At 68.1% G+C, this 13,553-nt stretch overlaps 2 protein-coding genes across 4 annotated transcripts; both read left to right on the forward strand.

The window, feature by feature from the left end:
* The first annotated feature begins 16 nt into the window (after positions 1-16).
* Positions 17-2,850, forward strand: CATIP (ciliogenesis associated TTC17 interacting protein). Of its 2 annotated transcripts, XM_075152972.1 has the most exons (10): positions 17-61; positions 283-375; positions 589-789; positions 927-982; positions 1,305-1,391; positions 1,563-1,733; positions 1,900-2,024; positions 2,113-2,189; positions 2,283-2,371; positions 2,588-2,848. In XM_075152972.1, the coding sequence occupies exons 2-10, from the start codon at positions 300-302 to the stop codon at positions 2,825-2,827; spliced, it is 1,122 nt and encodes a 373-aa protein (XP_075009073.1). In that variant the 5' UTR covers positions 17-61; positions 283-299; the 3' UTR covers positions 2,828-2,848. The 2 variants fall into 2 exon arrangements, with proteins under 2 accessions (XP_075009073.1, XP_075009072.1); XM_075152971.1 differs by having other exon boundaries at positions 38-61; positions 2,283-2,850.
* A 906-nt stretch (positions 2,851-3,756) lies between these two features.
* SLC11A1 (solute carrier family 11 member 1) lies at positions 3,757-10,334 on the forward strand. 2 transcript variants are annotated; one of them, XM_075152970.1, is made up of 16 exons: positions 3,757-3,847; positions 4,410-4,543; positions 5,311-5,433; positions 5,765-5,884; positions 6,616-6,722; positions 6,816-6,886; positions 6,995-7,062; positions 7,182-7,337; positions 7,464-7,622; positions 7,800-7,889; positions 8,061-8,180; positions 8,702-8,851; positions 8,929-9,002; positions 9,455-9,608; positions 9,697-9,803; positions 9,901-10,334. In XM_075152970.1, the coding sequence occupies exons 1-16, from the start codon at positions 3,808-3,810 to the stop codon at positions 9,968-9,970; spliced, it is 1,743 nt and encodes a 580-aa protein (XP_075009071.1). In that variant the 5' UTR covers positions 3,757-3,807; the 3' UTR covers positions 9,971-10,334. The 2 variants fall into 2 exon arrangements, with proteins under 2 accessions (XP_075009071.1, XP_075009070.1); XM_075152969.1 differs by having other exon boundaries at positions 9,697-10,334.
* Positions 10,335-13,553: the final 3,219 nt, after the last annotated feature.

Genomic DNA, 13,553 nt, shown 5'->3' on the forward strand with positions numbered 1-13,553 from the left:
TATGGAGACTGGAGACCGCTGAGGCGTTGTTGGGGGGGGCACCTGGGTCCGGCCCGGGCAGGTCTGGGGGCCGGGGGGCACCCGGGGGGCGGGGGGCCGGTGTTGGGGGCCGGGGGGCCGGTGGGGGGGTCGGGGGGGGAGGATGGGGTCGCGGCAGGGGCTGGGGGGCTGCAGAGGCCGGGGGGGGTCACTGTGCCCCCCCGGGTTACACAGGTGGGCACCGGGGGTGTACCGCGGTTTGGGGGAGGCCCACTGCCCCCTCACCTGGGGGTCCGGCAGCAGGAGCCCCCAGGCGAGGCATGGAGCCCCCCCCCGAGCGCCGGCAGGAGCCCCCAGCTCTCACGGAGGCAGCCGCCGAGTTCCTGAGCCTCATCGGTGGGTGCCTCCCCCCCCCGGCCTCCCCCTTGTCCCCCTCGCCGTGCTCTGGGGGTCCTCGGTGGAGGGGTGGGGGGGCACCGGGTCCGGCAGGAGGGGAACGTGTCGGGGGGGCTTGAGGCGGATAAATGGTGGGGGGCTCAGCCCAGCCTGCTGGGGGGGAAACTGAGGCAGGGAGGTGCCCCGGGCCAGGGTGACGGTCCCTCCGGGCAGGGCCGGAGGAGCTGGAGCGCTGCCTGTTCGCCGAGACGCTGGAGGTGGTGGCAGCGGGGGCCCAGGCAGGGGGCCAGTGGTGGGCGGCAGCCCGGTGGGCACCCTACGAGCGGGCGGGCGAGCCGGTGCGGAGCTGCCTCCTGGTGCAAGCCGGCTCCCGCAGCAGGCAGGACGGCGTGCCCTGCTCCAGCACCCTCAAAGGTGAGCCGGGGGCGGCTTGGGGTGTCCCCCCCCTCCCCAGGGCTGGAGCATCCCGGTCCCACCGGCCGCCGGGGCTGGGACGGGGGCCACTGCTGCAGTGCCAGCGGGGTGGGCTGAGCGTGGCTCTGCTCTGCCAGCCTATGTGACCCCGCAGCTGGAGACCCTGGAGCAGGAGGAGCAGGAGCGCCTGGAGGTGACTGGTGTGGCGGTGGCGTGTCCCCTTCCCCATGTCCTGCTCCCCTGCCCTGGGGTGTGCCCTGCAGCGATACCCACCTGGGGGCCGTGCCCTGTGCAAGGTCGCTGTGGGCAGCCTGGTGTCCCCTCCCTGGCTCGGACACCAGTTCTGCCTCACCAGCCTGCTCCCCTTCCCCTACTCTGGGTGGCAGCTGGAGCGGGGAGTTTCCCACAATGCATCCAGCATGGTACCCTGATCAAAAGGGATGCTGGGGTGTGCCACCTCAGAGAGGGGGTGCTCTGGCTCTGCCCCCACCCTGTGCCCCCCACCCCTCCTGCAGCTCAGAGCACACCCCATAGAGAGGAGGACTCACATGGTGAGCCACCAGCATGGGATGACTGTCACCAAGACCCTCCGGGAGGGAGAGGTGAGGCTGAGGTGGGGCTCTTCCCCCTGCCCCCCAGATGGGGCACATCCTGGGAGGGGAGGGGTATGGCTGACCTGTCCCACCTAGGGGTGCCCCCAGGCTCGAGGGGGTGCCATCCCTGGGGACGGTGGGGCTGTGGCTGTCCCATGAGGTGGCCGGGTCTCTCTGCAGGCAGAGCAGCAGCACCGGAGCTTCTCCTACAGCCAGGTCGAGCTGCGGGGGCTGTTGCCGGAGGGTGCCAGCCTCCTGCTGCTGCGGGTGCTGGGATGCCAGCGGGCAGTGCCCCCCGGCCTCACCTTTCCGACCATCGACACTGAGGGCCACCTCTGCAACTCCAGCTATGTGAGCCGCTGGTCAGGGCAGCTTGTGGGATGGTGGGGTTTGGGTCAGGTTGGGGGTGCCAGGGTGGGATGCAGGAGGTGGGGGTGAGCAGAATATGGATGACAACATGGGGGGGCATGGGGATGGCACCCTGGGACAGGAGTGACTCCTGGCCATGCCCCCCCAGCGTGCCCTGGGCATCCAGCAGCAGGTGGTGGGCTCGGCGGACGTGGAGGTGTTTGTGATTGAGCGAGCCGTGCACACCAGTGCGGGCATCTCCACCGTCTGGCACAGCAGCTTCCTCTCCAGCGGGTATGAGCGCGGGTCTGGCCAGGGCACCCCCAGCCCTGCCAGCCTGGCGGGGACCCAGGAGAGGGGTCACCGGCTCTTTCCCCTGCAGGCGTTTGGCCCAGCGGGTGCAGGTCGGCTGCCCGATGCTGATGCTTCTGCAGGATGAGTCTGTCCTCGGCAAGACAGGTACTGGGGGGGAGGCTTGTGCCCCCACTTCGGGCAGCCCCTGCCTGCTGGCAGCTGAATGAGGAACACCCTGCCCTGCCTTTCTGCTGCCAGGTGGAGTCGAGCCCCGGCCCCCCTTCCCCAAACAGCCCCTGGACTGGGAGGAGGACATCCAGCTCTGCTCCTGGTTCCTGGACAGGAAGGTGAGATGGAGGACAGGGGGAGAAGGGGATATGGGGCTGTGCCACCCCCCAGCAGGGTCTCCCCTAGGGTGGGGGCACAGTGGGGATCAGGCTGGCCTGCATCCTCCCCAAGCTCCTCAAGTGTGGAAAAGGACCCAGGCATCCTGCCCCCTCACCCTGGCACGGTGCCTGGCGGGGGACATCGGTGCCTGTGTCCACCCTGCCTACCTGCCGCAGGAGGAGCTGCAAGCATCCCACGCCGCCTACATCCAGCAGCACCCCGAGCTCCGGGTGCTGCTGGCCGACTTCCTCCAGGCCCTGCTCCTGCAACAGCCCCCTGACCCCGTCTCCTTTGCCGCCCAATTCTTCGCCCCCTTCGCCCGCCAGCAGACCCCCGAGACGCCCTTTGCCTCCGTGGGGGCTGCCAGCCCCCTCCCCAGACCCACGCCTGGCCACCCTCCGGCTATTGGGGAATAAAGCTGCCAGCGCTGCCTGTCCAGACTCGTTTGCTTTGGGCAAGCTGAGGCATGGGGAGGGCAGGGGGTGCTGAGTTGCGTGCTAACCCCAACCCCCATGCCAGTCTGGGGGGGACCTGGGCGTCCTGCCCCCCTCCTGGCTGTTCTAGACACCACCTGGGGTGGGGGGTGCCTGGGACATCCCCTGGGGCAGAGCCAGGCTCGCATCCCTGTGCCAGGGCACCCCACATCTCCCTGGGGCAGAGACCCGATGCCCACCTCTCTGTGGGGCACAGCCCGGTGGCAGAGGGGTGCCCCGAAGAGGCAGCCAGTACTACCCAGGCACCCATGGGTGCACCTGGGGTGCTCCTCCTCCCACCTCCACAGCCACAAGGGTTCTGGGGACAGCGTGCCCCACTTTTGCGGGAGCAGCCTGACCAGCCATGATGCTGAGCACCCCATCTTTGGGGTGAGGGTCCCCCCACCCGGGGGTGGTGTGAGCACCCTGCACCGCACAGCCTGCCTGGCTGGGCGCTCCCCCCAGCAGCTGAGGGTGCATTTTGACCTGCTCACACACTTGTGCAACTCACGCCTGCTTCCTCCTCGCTCCCACTCCTCCGGCCTTTCCCCTACTCCCGTGGGGCCAGCCCTCCCTCCCCAGGCTGCGGGACACTCCCCTGTCCCCCAAGGAGCAGCACCCCTGGCATGTGGTGGAGGGTAACCACGCATGGTGTGGGTGCCCCGTGTTTGTACATGCGTGTGCACGGCAAGGGGGAGGGAGGCGCTGGGTCCCCCCCTCCCGGCACAGGGTGGGGAAACTGAGACCGTGCGCATTCATAGCACCCAACCCCCACCAGGCAGGGCCCCTTTCCCAGCCCAGGTCAGTGGGTGGGGAAGGAGCACTTCCCTCTCCTCCTCTCCTCGGGGGGGCAACTGGCGGATCCTTTAAAAGCTGGGCGGCAGGCATTGCACCCAGTGTTGAAATCAGGGCTCCCCAGCACCATGTCAGGATCGGGCCCAGCCATGGCATCGCTGGAGCCAGGTGAGCTGCGCCTCCTTTCCTCCCCTAGACCCCCTTCCCTCCGCCCCAGGACCTGTGGCTCTGCTCCCCTCCCCAATGGGCACCGTCTCCCCCAGCCTGTCCTGGCTTCCCCACCTGCCCCGTCCTCTGTTACCCAAGCCCACCCGTGATTCACCCACACTCCCAGGATGTGGGTGAACTGGGGGTGGATTGGGACCAGTACCAGCCTCTTGTCCGCACTCCGTGCCCGCCCAACAGCAGGACCAGGAACAGGGTCTGCTCCTGTCCCTCCTGCCCAGAAATGCACTTGGCTCTTGGACTGGTGAAGACTGGGCTGGGACCAGGGGTTTTTAGGGACACCTGAGCTGGAGGTGGCATCCGACCCCCTTGGGTAACCACTGACAGCCCCTATATAGCCACTCTCACAGCTTCCCTGGAAAAATGGGGCTCGTCCCTCATGGGGTTCACCGGGCAGGGGGAGGTGGGACTGGGGAGAAGCCAGTACCAGGGTTGCCAGCGCACCAGTGTCCTTGTCCCTCGGTGAGCTGCCACGTCCCCTCCTCCTCTTCCTCGCCCCCCCCAGGCCTCACCGGGTCCCTGAACCGGGGCCAAGCCCAGACTTACGGCACCGGTGGGAGCCCCACGCCCGCACAGCACGCTGGCTCCCGGGATCAGACCTACCTGGACGAACTCATCAGCATCCCCAAGGGCAGTGGGGTAGGTGCTGCCGGCTGGCGCCTCCACCTGAGGGTGGGCAGAGAGAGGGCGGGGGGCCGGTACTGCAGGGAGCTTGAGGTGGGGGGGCAAAGGGCCACTGCAAGGGGGGAGACATGCCTGGGACATGCCCTGGGGACCTCAGTGTGCCCAGACCCAGCTCAGGCAAATCCCAGCCTCAGGCTGAGTGTTTCCACACTTAAAGTTTTCCAGACGGGGAAACTGAGGCATAGGACGAGGTGCTACCCAGCCACAGGGATCACCCCGCTGCTCACACACCTCCCGGGCTCCTCGTCCTGGGCCACCCGTGCCCAGCCCAGCGGGGCTCCCCGAGGCCGCCTGTGCCCTGCCAGGCCCCCCATTCCTGGCCAGTCCCGGGGGGCGGAAGGGAGAAGGGGAAGGGATGGGGGTTCCCCTGCCAGGAGGGGTGGTAAAAGCGGGGCTCGGCAGTGGGATTGCATGGGACGCAATTAACGGTGCCTGACAGCCCCAGGGCCCCCCTGAAAATCACAGTCCAACCTGTCCCCATGTGGGATGGGGGTCTTGCTCTCCCCCAGCACTGCTGCTAATGGAGAAGGGCTGGGGGCAGCGGTTCCCTCCCCAAAGCCGACAGGAGAAATGTTCTCCGTGTGCGAAACACGCTCATGCGGGCAGCGCAGGGCTTCCCAGCAACGGGCTATAGGGGACCAGGAGTGCAACTGGGTCCCATTTAGTGGGAGACACTGGTTTTGAATGGGAGCGCCACATTCTGACCTGCTGCCTCGTCCCAGCCCGGTTTCAGCTTTAGGAAACTCTGGGCTTTCACCGGTCCTGGCTTCCTCATGAGCATCGCGTACCTGGACCCGGGCAACGTGGAGTCGGACCTGCAGTGTGGGGCGGTGGCGGGGTTCAAGGTGAGCCCTGGGCCCCCCCAGCTCCGGGGTCAGGAAACAGCCGGGGGTTTCGTAACCTCTCCTGCGCCAACGGCCGCCCAGCCCCATGGCAAGCCGGCTTCCCCTGCACGGGGAGCGGGAAGGGAACGGGGGGGGGCCCTTGGCACTGGGGGAGGGCACAGAGGGTGCGGGAGGACCAGCCCTCTGCCTGGGCTGGGGACCACCTCCAGCCCCTCCGAACGTCTCCTTCCCCGTGTCCCCGGGCTGGTTGATAACCTTGCTGGGAGCCCTGGGCGGCCAGATCCTGCCCAGTGCCCAGCCCCTACTGCCTCCCTCCCGCCTGCCCCCCCAGCTGCTGTGGGTGCTGCTATGGGCCACCGTCCTGGGGCTGCTGTGCCAGCGCCTGGCCATCCGGCTGGGCGTGGTGACAGGGAAGGACCTCGGTGAGATTTGCTACCTCTATTATCCCAAGGTGAGCAGTGAGGGGGAGCACCCCCAGGGGTCACAGCCTGGGGGGACCCCACGCTTGGGCTGGTGGCGGTCCTGGGAAGGCCTGGAGGGACAGGATTTTCTGGGGGGTGGAAAGGAGCAGGAAGATGCTGCAAGAGCCATGTCTCTCCCAGGGGCTCCCCAAAGCCCCCCAGCCCGGGTGTCTCCCATAGAGCACACACCCCCCCCCGCGATACGGGGGCCTGGGGGAGGTGGGGGAGAAGCAGCTGCCTCAGTGTCCTGGTGTGATCTGGGGACACGTGAGCGCGTCCCCCGGAGGGGTGAGCCCAGGCATCGGGGCAGCGACGCGCAGCCGAGACGCGGGGCGAGCCTGGGCGCGTTGGTGTGGGGAGCTGGGAGGGCTCGGGGGGGGTCACACATCAAAGGAAGGGGGGAGCTAGGGGTCCCGCCTAGGTGGCAGGATCCTGATGGAGGCAAACGAACAATGAGATGTTGGCTGAATGACAGGTCCCCAAAAGGAGGGCTGGATACATCCCTCTGCCCTGGCACCCCCCCTGCCCTGGAGCATCATACCCAGACAGCTGGGTCTTCTCCTCAGCTCCCACTGGGGCAGGGATGGGGACAGGGGGCAGGCTGGGATTTAGGATCCATCTTGCACCCCGAGATTGTGTCATGGGGGGGGGTCTCCCAGGGTCCCCATGCTGCTCTGGGTGGCCTGCCACAGCCTGGGGACAGGGACAGGACACCCTCCAGGTGCCCCGCCTGCTGCTCTGGCTCATGATCGAGATCGCCATCATCGGCTCCGACATGCAGGAGGTGATTGGGACAGCCATCGCCTTCAGCCTGCTCTCAGCCGGCCGGTGAGCCACCCCCCAGGGACCCCCCCAGCCTCCCCCAAAGGCCCTGCTCTGCTGAGGGGCACGCAGCTAATGCCCCCCCTTGCCATCCCGCAGCATCCCCCTCTGGGGTGGCGTCCTCATCACCATCGTGGACACCCTCTTCTTCCTCTTCCTTGACAAGTACGGTGAGTGCCAGGGTGGGTGTACAGGCAGACACTTGCCTGGGCAGCCCTGGTGCCAATCTGGCATCAGTGTCCCCCGCCCTGTCCCACCCCATCTCTTGACCCCTCTAGGGCTCCGCAAACTGGAGGCTTTCTTTGGCCTCCTCATCACCATCATGGCCTTGACCTTCGGCTACGAGGTGAAGGGGGGAGCTGGGGACACCCCTTTCCCTGCAGGGCGCTGGCAGGGGACACCCGTGGGGTGTCCCCACTGGCACCAGGCTGCCAACTCACAGTGCCCCGTCCCACCGGTCCCCAGTACGTGGTGGTGAGGCCGGGGCAGGTGGAGGTGCTGAAGGGCATTTTCCTGCCCTACTGCCCCGGCTGCGGGCGAGAGGAGCTGCTCCAGGCCGTGGGCATCATTGGTGCCATCATTATGCCCCATAACATCTTCCTCCACTCCTCCTTGGTCAAGGTGAGACCAAGGCACTGCCACCCCCGGGTGTCTCAGGGGACATGTAGGGGAGACCAGCCCTGGGGGGCTGTGGGACAGGGGGTGCTTGCCTGACCCTGTGGCACCCACATCACCTGCCGTGCCCAGACGCGGGCGATTGACCGGTCCAAGAAGGAGGCAGTACAGGAGGCCAACATGTATTTCCTGACCGAGTCCTGCCTGGCCCTCTTCGTCTCCTTCCTCATCAACCTCTTTGTCATGGCTGTCTTTGGCGAGGCTTTCTACCGCCAGCGAAACGAGGACGTGGTGAGTGTCACCTCGCGCCCGTGGGGAGGTGATGGCTGTGCCTGGCTGCGGAGACGGGCAGGGTGAGCATCCCTTGGCGAGTGGGTGTCCTCATCCCCTGGGATGTGGGGGGGGTCACCCCCATGTGCGTGGGGGCTGCCGGGTGGCCGTCACGCTCGTGCCCACTGTGCCTTGCAGCACAACAAGTGCATCAACAGCAGCGTCAGCCGCTACGCCAACATCTTCCCCGCCAACAACGAGACGGTCTCTGTGGATATCTACCAGGGCGTGAGTGGCCCAGGGTTGTGCCCAGCGGGCATCCGTACCCATTTTGGGGACATAGTGCTCCCCCTCATTGACCCCTGGGTTCGGGGCTGCCACAACCCCCGTGGAGGCTCCCGATGGGGGTGCCCAGGGTGGAGGATGCTTTGGAGTCCCCATAGAAGTGTCCCCACACAGGGCGTTATCCTGGGCTGCTATTTCGGGGCGGTGGCACTGTACATCTGGGCCATTGGCATCCTGGCAGCAGGACAGAGCTCCACGATGACCGGGACCTACGCGGGGCAGTTCGTCATGGAGGTGAGGGACAGGGATGCTGGCCCTCGCCCCCACGGGGAGCAGCTGAGAGGGAGTGGAATCACGGGTGGGCCCTGGGTGGGGGGTCCTATGGGCAGCGCCCCCCCCGGGGTATTTGGCAGAGTTAATTGCCCCCCATTCCTGCAGGGAGCCGGACATGGTGCATTGCCCACCCAGGTGGGTGGCAGCTTGCTGGCACCAGGGTCCCCGGTCCCCAGGAGGTGGGATGGGGACAGTGCCCACCCATTGCTGCTGCACGGCTACCCCCGCCCCCTGTGACACCCCCTCCCAGAGGTGCCCCATTGGTGCCCCACACAGTGTTTCCCTAATGAGCTCGTTTGCTTAATGAGCTGGAGCTGACATCTAGCGGGGCCCAGCAGCCCTGCAAGGGCCTGCTCAGCACCCTTGCACAGAGGAAGGAATGATGCCCCCCATGTCCCTCCAAGCCAGGGTTTGGGGGGCCACCTCGGCGCAGTGCCCCAGGCATGGCAAGGGGCGACGGCGCAGGTTTTGCATGTCCCCAGGGCTTCCTGCAGCTCCGCTGGTCCCGCTTCGCCCGGGTGCTCTTCACCCGCTCCTTCGCCATCCTGCCCACTGTCTTCGTGGCCGCCTTCAAGGACGTCAGCCACCTCACGGGCATGAACGACCTGCTCAACGTCCTGCAGAGCATCCTGGTAAGGTGGGGGGCACCACCTGCCCCCCAACACCGCAGCCTGGCGGCTGTGACCCCCTCACTCCCATCTCCTTCCAGCTGCCCTTCGCCGTCCTGCCTGTCCTCACCTTCACCAGCCTGCGCCCGCTCATGCAGGACTTCACCAACGGCCTGTGAGTGCCCGGGCATGGGGGACACAGGAGTGGCAGAGTGGGGCACCCCAGCTGCAGGAACCCTCCCTTCGGCCCATCCTGCCCCCCCAAACCATGCCATGGGGGCAGCTGGTGTATGGGCATTGGGGGGGCATGTTCATTCCCACGTGTCCAGGGCAGCCAGAGAGGGACAGACCCCATCACCGCCCTCTCCATCCTCATCCCAATGCCACGTCTGGCCCCGCCCTCAGGCACCTGGGGGTTCTCAGCATCCTCCTGGCACTGCCAGCCCTGCATTCGGAGGGTAGCTAAAGCCCACACCCAGAGCCCCATCGTGGGGGTGTAGTATGGCTGCGGGGTGCAGAGATGTCCTGGTTGGGGTCTCGCTCACCTGCAAACCCACACCGCTGTGCCCGGTGGCACACGGGGTGGGGGCTCTGCCCTGGCGCTGATGCCCGCTCCCCTGCCCGCAGACTGGGGAAGGTGCTGATGACCCTCATCGCGGGGCTGGTCTGCGCCATCAACGTCTACTTTGTGGTGGACTTTCTGCCCACGCTGCGGGGCCTGGGGTACCACATCCCCCTGGGCCTGCTGCTGGCTGCCTACGTGGCCTTCGTCACCTACCTGGTAGGGCTGGCACCGCGGGAAGGGGCGGCTGGGCAGGGGATGGCGTCCCCCGTGGGTGCCCATTGACCTGCCCTCTTTGCCCCCACAGATCTGGACGTGCAGCATCGTGCACGGAGCCCGGTTCATGGCCCGGGGCCACCACAACCGCTTCAGCTTTGGCGTCTCCCTCGACTCGCCGGCCCTGGCAGGGACCCGGTGACAAACCCCATCCCCTATTACTGTCCCCCCGTCCCTGCCCAGCACAGCCCCCTGCACCAGGCAGCAGTTTGATGCCACACCGAGCCCGGGGAAGATGTCATGCCAGAGATGCACCCAGCAAGGAAGGGGTTAACAGACGGGCAGACCTTCCCCCCAAGTTTTAAGGGGTGCTGATCCAGGCTGGATGCGGGGCGGGGAAGCAGCGGGAGCTGCCAGGCTGCCCTTGGCACAGAGGCTTCAGTGCATGAGCCGCCCCGGAGACCTCCCCGCCTCATTAGTGCCGGGAACCGCCGGCCCCCGGGACCGCTAATTACCGCCCGGGACCGCTAATCACCTCCCGAGACCGCTAACCATCCCTCACCGCCCGCCGCCCGGGGACGCCGGGGCCAGCCCCAGGGGAGCCGGGGCCACCAGCCCCGCTGCCTGAGGCTGGCCCCAGCCCCCGTACCGGACCGGCCGGAGCCCCACGGGGGGCTCTTAAACTCGGGGGTGGGGGGACGGACGACGGCTGATAAATGGCGTGTTTGTAACCTGGCCTCCGCCTCGCTGCTGCTGCGCGGCGCCGGGGCGGGCAGGGGACCCCACGGCCCCCCCATACTGCGGGCCGGACCCTTAGCCCCAGCCTTGGGGGGGCTCTGCGGGGGGGTTGCATACACCCACGCGTGACTGTGGAGGTGCGGGAGGGGGGGCTTAGCCCCAACTCTTTGCATTCCCCCGGGGGGAGCGGGGAGGTGGGGGGCCCTACCGTGCCCTCCCCGCCCCGGATGCCCCGTTTCCCGCCTGCCGGGCCCCGCCGGATGCGGATGCGGGGCCGCTCGGGCCCTCCCCGGGGGCGGCCGTCGCCCCCCGGCCCCGCACCCCGGGTGGAGGGGTCCCGCCGCGCTTCGCCCCCCGCCGCGGCCCGCACTTGCGAGACGCTCCCTGGCTGTTTCAAGGCTCCCCCCTCTCCCCAGCACCCCCCCCGCACCCCAAAATCCCCCTTCCCAAACCAGCCCTGCCGGGGGCGGAGAGGGGGAGAATTTGGGGGGCCGGACCCCCCCACCCCGTGCCCCCCCCCGGGAGGGGACACCCCCCCCCCGCTCCCGGGGGCCGCGCTTGTTTATGTGAAGAATTTCCCCTTCCTTAAAAGGGCGATGCCGGCCGGGCTGGGGCGGTGCCTCCCCCCCGCCTCCGCGTTGGCCCAGCCTCGGGCTGCAAAGGAGGAGCCAGAGCGGTGGGGCCCACCGAAAGGCGGGGTGTCCCGTCCCCCCCCCAGGGGCGCAGCCGACCCCGGTCGCCCGAGCTGCCACCGGCTCTGGGGAGGAGGAGCAGGGACCACCCCACCACCACCGTCCCTGCAAGGGGCACCCCCAGCCCGGCCTGCCCCTGCCCGGCGGCCAGGGACTGGGGGCAGCCGGGGGGCCTTGGGGTCATCCCCAGCGGGTGCGGGGCTGGGGGGTGCTGGGGTCTGCGGGGTGCAGGGTCCAGCCCCACGGCTCTCCTGCTTGCACGGTGTGTCCCCGGGGGGCTGGGGGTCACCAGGGCTGTGCCTGCGGGGATCGCCCTTCTCTGGCCGGGACCCCCAGCCCGGGGGCACCCCCAGCCCGGGGGCCCGTGCCCGTCCCCAGCTCTTGGCAGGAGGTGGCCAGCCCCGGGCCCCGGGCGCGGGGCAGCGCTTGGTGGGGCAGCGCTTCCAGGACCATAGGTAGCTGGGGCAACAGGGGATAGCACCTGGGACCCCAGCCTGTGGGCAGTGGGGTGGCACAGAGGAGTCCCTCGGTGCCCAGTGGCAGGAGCCTGGTGCTTTTCTGCCCTGTGCCCCCACATCGCAGCCCACACATCCAGCTGGGGGCTGCCCACGCCTGGCCTGGGGGCGCAGGGTGAGGCCCCTGTCCCCACAAGCCTCATGTCCCCAGCCTGTCCCACAGCTCCAGGATGGGGATGACATCTCCCTGAGCTCCCAGGCTGCCCGATCTGCCCCTGGGAGGGCAGCGAAGCTGGAAGTGATGTTTCGATTGCTGCTGCAGGTGTCTGGCCTGGACGCTTTCCTAATTAGAGGACAGGCAGGGCCTGGCTGAGCTGGAGCTGCTGGCTGCGCATGGCTCATCGGGGAGGGAAGAGCAGGATTTGGGCAGAGGAACAGGGGTCCTAGAGGGGACAGAGTGTGGCCTCCACAGCCGTCCCCACAGTGAGCAGCGTCCCCAGGCACCCACTGGCAGCCAAGCCCAGCCCAGCCCAGCCCAGCCCGGCCAGCCTGCTGAGGACGAGGCAGGCATCCAGCCCGGCTCCACCTGGGCTAAAGGAGCAGCACAGGTCAGCCCAAAATAGAGAGCGGAGGAAGCACAGGGTCTTCCTTCCTCTTCCTCCCGCCGGGCAGCGGGGCAGCGCCGGCTGCCTTGCCAGAGGTGCTGGCTGCCTCCCCGTAGCGGAGGGGCAGGGAAACTGAGGCACGGGGCTGGCCGCTGCCCATTGTCAGAGCAGGCAGAGGCGGTGGCAGGACGCAGTGTCCCGGTTCCCAGCTGCAGCCCGGTCCCTGCCACGGCTCCCCCGGGGGCTCGTGGTACCGGGATGCCCCGCGTGGAGCTGGGAGCGCGGGAGCCCAGGGGTGAACTGTCTTTTGCTCTGCCAGCGTTTCCACCACCTGCCTGGTCCCGCCGGCCCCGCAGCATCCTAATTCCCCGCGGGGGCACCTCCCGACGCCGGCTTGGCCCTGCAAGGTGCTGAAAGCCAGGGGACGCCGGGCAGGGGGACCCAGGGCATTCTACACCTCCCACGCGGCTTTAGTCCCTCCGTAACACGGGATGAGCGGCTGGAGAAGGTGGGGAGGGAGCAGGACGCAGGAACACCATTCCCAGCGGGGTCCCCCGCGGGCAGGTGTCACGTCCCCTTGTGCCCCACGCTGGCAGCGGGGACAGGTCCCCTCCCAGCCCCGTTGCCCAGGGGCTGCTCCCACCGTACGGGGACGGCTCAGCCCCGGGGAGCCGGAGGGGCAGAGCCGTACCCGGGGTGTGCCGCCGCGGGCCAGTGTTCTTCGCCCCCCCCGGGACCAGAAAGGACGATCTCAGCCCCTGAAGTTCCCAAACCGCAGCTGGGGGAGGTGGAAAGACCCCAGAAAAGCTCAGATGGGGAATTTCCAACCTGCCCTGCCGCCGGGGCAGCACTGACAGAGGGCACAGCATCTCCGCCACCGAGATGGTGACCAGGACCAGCTGGAAACCCCCGCAGGGCTGGACGCTGCCTGGGGCACCGCGGTGCCAGGCTGCCCGGGCAGGGCGCGGCCGGGGCTGGAGGCGGGGAAGGTGCTGGGGGTGGAGGGAGGCACCGGGGATGCCACGGGGGGCTTGGGCGGGGGGATGAGTTTTCCCGAGGCCGTTGTTGCATCTTCAAGCTCCTGGTAAAAGCTGCTTTTCGGAGAGCACCTACAAACAGCCCTGCTGCCCTCCGAAGGCAGGAGGGGAGGAATTGCAGGGGAAATTATACATATTATTTATATATGTATATAATTTCCCCAAATAATTAGGGAATTGCGGGGGAAAGAGAGAAGAAAGAAGCGCCCCGCTCCGCCCCCAGCACCTGTGGCCCCGTACCGTGGCCTGCCCTGGCAATGGGGAACGTATCCCCGGGGGCGACGGGGACACCCCAGCACAACCTGGAGCCACCGGGGCCGGAAGGCTTTGCTGCAGGGGACACCCAACATGGGGAGGGGGGGCTTCATACGCCGGGGGTGGCTGCAGGGGGGGACTTCCCTCCTTCCCCGGGGCTGCCAGC

The sequence above is a fragment of the Calonectris borealis genome, chromosome 6, assembly GCF_964195595.1.
Source record: "Calonectris borealis chromosome 6, bCalBor7.hap1.2, whole genome shotgun sequence".
Lineage (NCBI taxonomy): Eukaryota > Metazoa > Chordata > Aves > Procellariiformes > Procellariidae > Calonectris > Calonectris borealis.